At 46.0% G+C, this 7,500-nt stretch overlaps 1 protein-coding gene across 1 annotated transcript in view; it reads right to left on the reverse strand.

The window, feature by feature from the left end:
- The window catches only part of trib1 (tribbles pseudokinase 1), a 7,056-nt gene extending 1,380 nt beyond the window's left edge, over nucleotides 1–5,676 (reverse strand). Inside the window, exons 1-3 of the mRNA XM_028597523.1 lie at nucleotides 5,064–5,676; nucleotides 4,014–4,306; nucleotides 1–1,173 (exon numbers count right to left, since the gene is read on the reverse strand). The exon at nucleotides 1–1,173 is cut by the window's left edge and continues 1,380 nt beyond it. Coding sequence (XP_028453324.1) covers nucleotides 699–1,173; nucleotides 4,014–4,306; nucleotides 5,064–5,384 — 1,089 coding nt within the window. The 5' untranslated portion in view covers nucleotides 5,385–5,676 and the 3' untranslated portion in view covers nucleotides 1–698. The remainder of the gene's footprint in view (nucleotides 1,174–4,013; nucleotides 4,307–5,063) is intronic.
- Between the last annotated feature and the right edge of the window lie 1,824 nt (nucleotides 5,677–7,500).

Below are 7,500 nucleotides of genomic sequence, written 5' to 3' on the forward strand. Positions count from 1 at the left end.
AGTAACACCCCGCCTTTCTCAACCTTCTGTGCATGGTGTGAGATTTGTAAATGCTCTCCATTCGCTTAGACGAAAGCATGTAGCACTGGCAGTGAGACACCTTGGTAGCGTCCCCCGCTGAGTGTGACAATCAGTCCCCTGCTAAGCATCTTTCTCACTCTACGACACTGCCTGCTGCGAGACGTTAAGCTTGTGCTTGGCCTTCTTTGAGCCGGATCGGTGAGTCAGCCGGCGGAGCCTCCAGCGTGGCCCGAGAGAGGAACAACATCAAGTCTCCTCGCCTCCCGTTCAGGATTCATCTAATGCTTTCTGAAGCCTTGTGAGTCCGGGCTCAGAGCAACCATTGGTGACAACTCTTTGCCATTGGTTACTTCTCTGTGATAGAGATCATTTTGTTAACATAATCTGGCAAATAATCTTGAGTCCTTGTGATTTCTTTTAGCACCACATACTTTCAAAAACATACATATAAAAACACAATGCGTGATCATTGTGAACAATGCCCTTAGCAAGTAACGCACATACGACAACAAAATACAGTACAGTAAGTTTTTGTTGAAAGCTTGAGGGTGTATGTACACTCGACAGTACACAAATGGGTTTCTAAAAAGTGCCAATGTAAAAAAACAAACAACAATGGATCCCTCATAGCAATCTCTGTTTTGGTCCCTCAGCCAGACTCAGCTGAATCAAGTTCGTCAGCAGAACAGATCATCATCCTCTTCAACGGCAAAGGATGGCACCATCTGTTCTGCCGAGCTTGCTTCCTGTTCACCCAGCGCCACTTCCTGCGACGACGGCGGCTGGTGGAACCACGGGTGAGCGAGCAGCTCATTCGCCGTGAGTCTCTCCCAGGGTTCTTTCCTCAGCAGGCTCTGGAGCAGACACTTGGCCCTGGGCGACAAGCCCTCTGGCAAACAGCACTGGCCTCTGCGGATTTTGGAAAACAGCGTGGCCGGGTCTGGGTCGTGGAAGGGGTAGCGCCCAACCAGCATAGTGTACAGCATGACCCCCAGGCTCCACATGTCGGCCATCTTGCCAGAGTAAGGCGCAGAGCCGCTGAGGATCTCTGGGCTGACGTAGGCAGGGCAGCCGTGGGTGTCTGACATGGAGTCGTTGCTTGGGTCTTCTAGGACGCGGCAGTCCTCGAGGCTTTCTAGTCTCACCTGTGTCCTGTGAAGACAAAGTCAAAATAAGGTCAGGACTTTCTAAAGGACCTTTTTAAGAGCTTTGACAATACTGACAAATGTTTTGTGTGCTGGATGTTTACTTCCAGCAGCTACTGTATTCCTCAAAACATTCAAGAATCCCCTTTCTTTACAAGAACGGCAAGTACTAGCAATGACATCATCTGTTATCTCATACACATTGTGGTGAAACCTAAGAACTTAATGTTCACCCCCCACATCAAAATCCAAATCCATCTGCATTTCATGAGCAGAATTTTATTTATATATATATATATTAGTCAAATTATGTCCTTAGAGTTCCGATATACAACAATATTTAAAACAAAAGTCATTAGTTCTAGTACACCACTGAGTGTGCATGTGTGAGGGTCTATTTCTAACAGTAGCTTTGTTTAACACTGTCAAACATTTCAAGAATATGTTAAATATAAGTCACTGATTGCATCATGGAAAAACAACACACATACACACACACACACACACACACACCCACCGCTATATTTAGCTGGGGGAGATATGTTTAGTCCAGCACCAGAGCAACTTTTTTATTTTATTTTTTTAGATTGTGAAAGTTTATTTGTAGAATGAGACCGCTAAAACACTCTTGCAAAATAATTGCTGGGAAAAATGAGTGATACATTTAATTTTAATTTTTAATTCAATTTTTTTTTCTTCTAGCTTCTCAATATTTGCTCCCAAGAATAACGTGGTGATGGAGGAGGTTTTATCAAGTCAAATGCCCACATAAAGTGTGCCACTTTATCTGACATTCAGAGGGGTCGACTCTGTGAGGAACTTCAGAAATAGTCAGCCAGAGAGAGGATGAAAATAGTGACAGCCAGAAGGACCAAGATAGAAGGCAACTGATATTTAAACACCAAGATAGTGGAGGAGATATGTCAGGAAAGGAGAACGAGAGATGGAGACAGGAAAGGAAACCGAACAGAGAGTTAGAGGGGTGGAGAGAGTGAGTCATCCTTCTGTTGAGAGTCCATATCTTCTCTCTCTCTCTCTCTCTCTCTCTCTCTCTCCCCCCCCCCCCCCTCTCTCCGCAGCTATCTGCACCTGGGTTCCACACTCGCTGCGCCAGCCATCCCATAATTACCCTCAAATGGCTGTTGCCACATCAGTGACGCACGGGAAGGCTGGCCCGGCAGTGAAGCTCTGCATGCTTCACATTGCTAGTCACCTTCCCTAAACGTGTGTGTGTGTGTGTGTGTGTGTGTGTGGCATTTGTCAAATTGTTGTGACTTTCTCTGTCTCTAGCTCGAGTGCTGCATTGTTGGCTGGGACATTGCGTCACGGCGCAATTGTTGGGGTTTGAAAGATGCCTGATTGTGGATTTGGAAGAGCGTATGCTGGGATAAATGAGGTCATGCAGAATCACAACATTTCAAGGAGACTTACTACTACTTGTTGATCAGTCTGTCTGTGATTGGATAGAGGCAGCAATCTTAGGGTGTACAAAAGCCAAATTCCACGCTACCAGCGAAATCTGCAGCTTTGTTTTTACATCACAGTAAGATCATTTGTAGTGGCACTGCAGTATGTCACCAGCCAAAGCAAAAAGAGAAGTTAAAAAGAATATGTCATCCCACAACTCCAGGGTCAAGCGGGTCTTGTGGGTCTACCAGCATCAATGTTGCACTATGGTCACCCATCTAACAAAATACTGAATTCCAGGCAAAAAAGGCATTTGAGCTTGCTCTGAATGTGTAATCAGCACCCATCCAAACATGTTTGGACACACACACACATACACACACTCACAAAGAAAAGAAAATCAGCTATGCAGCCCCGCTCCTCTCCCCCTCTGCACATATACACTGTGACTCATCACTCTGCAGCCGTATAGCTATCAGAGGGACACAACCAACTTCAACTTCTCTCGCTGGCTGTCTGCTCTCATTCATCCAGTGTGACCCTGCAAACCCGGAGGTCATGGCTGGAGAATGTTACTGTTGAAAAGTCTCCATGAAAAAGGCCCTTTGGAAGGCTGGGTTGGGGGGTTGTGCCGCATCAGCGGGTGCTTACAGGAAAGCGAGTGACGCAAGGGCAAAGAGGCAACAAATAGTTTTGTAAGCTGTGTGTGTGTGTGTGTGTGTGTGTGTGTGTGTGTGTGTGTGTGTGTGTGTGTGTGTGTGTGTGTGTGTGTGTGTGTGTGTGTGTGTGTGTCGAACTACTCCATGCATGGATAAAAGTGTATTTGAATGAATCCTTGTTGGAAGCATCAGTTATGCTGCAGCATAGTTATGATGTAATTTATCAATAAATAATGAGGAATAAATATATTCAAAAATATAGACCACAGAAGGAGATGATTGTCTCATTCACCGGCCTCGTCTAGCAGCTCGGCCAAACTGCCACCCACTACATTCACACATGCATGCGCGCACGCACACACAGGCATGCAAAACAAACACACGAGCATACAAAGAGACACATCGAGAGTGAGAAAGGGAGACAGACAGAGAGGGCGAAAATCTGGGAAGCTATGCAGTCTGCCTCCACAAGTACAGAACTCCTACTCTATCTGTGCCCACATGGATATCTGCACACATGGCCTGTGTGTATCAGCTGCTGCCACGTTTGCTCTGTGCCTTCACTGGCACATCCCACTACCCTGCATGTTTTAAAGTCTGAGAGCATCCAAATAAAGTTTACTGATACTAATTAGAGCTGGACAAAACTGGGAAGAAGGAACGGGATGCTGAACAGGTGGATGGTTAAACAACGTGAGAAGGTTTTCAGGTGTCACCCACTGCCTGACAATATTTTAAATCGGTTTCCTTGAAAGAACTGTAAGGGATGTGATTGTCTCACCTTTTCTCATCAGCGAAGACAAACTTTCGCAGTTTAAGGTCACCCAGCACGATGCCAGCCTGGTGGCAGTGTGCCACAGCCAAAGCCACCTGACGGAAGAGGCTGCAGGCATGCTCCTCATCCAGCCTGCGGCAGCTCTTCACTAGGGTGTGCATGTCCCCAAAGTCCTTGTCCAGGAACACGTAGGCTTTGCATTCGCCAAGGATGATGTCCCTTACGCCGGCCACATTTCTGTGGGCTGGTAGGATGCCGTAGGCTCTGATCTTTTCCTGGTACACCCCCATATCAAAGACCTGCGAGAGAGGGGAGGCACAGAGATGCAGGATGGGAATTAGAAAGATAGTGAGGAAGGGAGTGTGAGGGGGAGGAGGCAATGGGTCAGTGTGTTCCTAATGATCATCTGAGGAAACAAGCATGCAAATTTGGCAGCGAGTTAAATGGAAGGCGTAGGATATGCTTTGATTCCAGCTCAATACGCTGCTTTTGCTTTTAGCATGACAAATGAATCATCAAAGCATATAGCGATTAACTTTATTAATCAACAAAGCCAAACGCCTGCAGGTCTTTCACGCAAAATAAACCCATCGATCTGGGACAGTGGAGGGCCCTGTCCTCATCAAAGCAGATCCTTGTTATCATGGAAGTCTTTTCACTGCCTCACATGTTTGCATTTTGTGTGTGTGTGTCATGAGGTGGCGTATTGCAGTGACGTGTATGCAAATGAGCCGATTTGACGGACACACAGGTGGATTTCCATACCTATTTCCATAGGTATTATTATAGGTATTATCACAACACAGCATAGGCTTTATGGGGTTGACTGATCTTTCGTGCATTTGCAAACAGATTTCAAATAATCATATTCGGGATTTACAAATCATGAAGTAACACTGTTGTTACGCAAAGTGTGACACAGTTCGCGTGAGAATGACATTTGGTGAAAAAAAGTCTGCTAAATACTGATGACATGTCAGACGGGCTATTGAGCAACGCGATGTCTTAAAACACCATTCATTCAAAGAAATTGCACAATGTCGGGATTGCGCATACCTTGCACAGCAGCTCATCGCCACTGTTGGTGTTCATCGCGCTGTGCACGCTCTCCCGGTCCGCCAGAGGTAGAAGCAGAAACGGTCCTATACTGGATGGCCCCTGGTGGGTCGCCGGGACAGGGCTTGAGACTGGGCTGACCGGGGAGCCGGGAGAGGTGGCGAGGAGTCCCTGTGTGTCCCCCGCCTCGGCGCTCAGCCTGGCGCATTTGGCTGGCGGCTGATCGTCTGAGTCCAGCCGCTTGTGCGCGACTCTCCCGGTGCGGATGCATTGTGCCGGACTGCTCCACTGCAAGTTCATCCTGATAGACCGATTCACCATGAAAGCAAAAACGAGACCCCGACTGGTTTTAGGATGTGTCCTTAAAATAAACTACAAACGGTGCGATGCATTTCTCCGTGTGAGATGCATTACAGTTGCGATATAAATTTAACTTCAGCGCATTTCAGTGACGGTAATAATCCAAACCCACGTCGTTTTTGGATAGTGAATGCCCGTGGCTCTGAGGTCTGTGTACTTTTGGTGAGAAAATCCCGATCCCTCAGAGTCCAGACTGAGAGAGAGATAGAAAAAAGGGAGACAAAGAGAGAAAGAGAGACCGCCTCACACTCAGAGAGGCAGAGAGTGAGTGAGCTCCGGTGATGTTGAGCTCAGAGCTCAAACACTCCGCCCGACCAGTCCAGCCTCCTGGTGACACAACCATTGAGCAATCCTGTAACAGCACCGGCTCTGCTGTATTACCTTTCACAGAAGACTACATAAGCATATGGTGCAAACATTCATGTAACCTTTTTTCCTTGTATGTTGTGGTGTCATGAATCTCGGAATTCCTGTTCTGAGATTTTGCTGATATTGGGGGAAAAAAAAAAAAAAAAAACGACCATGTGAGAGGAATGAAGAAAGCATCTGCTACTTATTATGGCTGCCTCGTCAAGCATGCATGTTTTAGACAATAATTAACAATCTTTAAAACTCTTGCTCTGACTCAGTTGTTCCTTATAATGTTCAGCTCTTATTACCATTTATTACCAGTTGCAACAATCTCCCCACAGACCTCCTGTATGGCACCTGAGCTGTTTGCTCTCCAAATGTTAGGCCTCAAGTGTGAACTAGCCTGTATAATGCTCCAGTGTATGAGCCTTAACTCTACCTTTAACATCACCATGATATTTTCCCATGCTGGGCTTGTTTGTTATGTGGATATGACTCACCCCTATAAAGCCTTAGTGGTGCTGGGCTATAAGCATTCACATAAAATATGCCAGCGCAGCGCGGCTCCGTAAACAACATCATAGCAGCTGGGCTACCAGAGACAGAACTACTTACAAACAAGCAAGCAAGCAAGCAAGCAAGCCAATACTGTGCAATCAGTGTGAAAATTATGCAATATTCTCGAAAAAAGTATAATCAGTGAACTATGGACTGTTATTTAAGAATGTGAGAACCAGAAGTTAAAGGCTGATTTGAAAAACATTTCTGTGATGAGGAGTGCTGAGGTAATTACAAATGTGCATGTTTGTGTGTGTTTGTTGGGGTGTGTGCACACACGCGTGACCATGTGTGTTGCGCAAGAGTTCTCTTTTTCCACTGCTTTATGTCGCACAAGCACAGTGGCTGCAGTAGAGGCTTACTGAGCGTTCACTAAACACAGAGCACCAGCTGCCCTGTGTATGTGTGTGTGAGCACTCCTGCTAAACAGAAGCATGCCGTTCCAAACCATTTCTTTCCACATTTCCAACACAGTTCCTTCCATTAAGAGGTCACACACTTAACTTAAGGTCACAGCAGTTTGGCTCAGCTTGACTAAAAAAGGTCATGTGAACCTGTCTCTGCAGGCTGTCCAAACATGGATGAGCTGCAGATTCCATAGGAATGATGGCTGTTATTTTTAGGCCTTACATTCTTTCTTTGTACAGTGGTCGTCCTATGAAAAAGGTGACTCACCAACTGATTGATGCATGCGTGCGTCTCTGTGAGCAAGTGTGTTTGTCATGCAGTCGAACAGGCACGGGAACAGGTTTCCTTTCTCTCTGCGGTCTCTCGCTCCCTTTTTTAAAAAAGTTCAAAAATCAGGATGAGCAGCCACAGTGGGAAAGGGCGGCAGAGCTGTGGAAGGCCCAAAGGTTTATTGTTATGTGACAATGGTCCGGACCTGGTGGTGCGTCAGTGCATCAATGTTATGATGCATGTTTGTTGCTTATTTATGTGTGGCACAGTGTTTAGGTATACACTGGAAAAACTGACGTATTGCGTTGGCTGTGATAAACACAGTGTGTGTTTACATGTGTGTGTGTGATATGACGATGATTTGTTCCAGCGTAACTCTGAGTTTACGTTGTAAACATTACACAAGGTCACACCATACTACATGTGTAGGCTGTACATTGCTCTTATGCAAGATAGTTTGTTGCTGGACTGCAGGTTGTAGCATTATATA

Source organism: Perca flavescens, chromosome 14 (genome assembly GCF_004354835.1).
Source record: "Perca flavescens isolate YP-PL-M2 chromosome 14, PFLA_1.0, whole genome shotgun sequence".
NCBI lineage: Eukaryota > Metazoa > Chordata > Actinopteri > Perciformes > Percidae > Perca > Perca flavescens.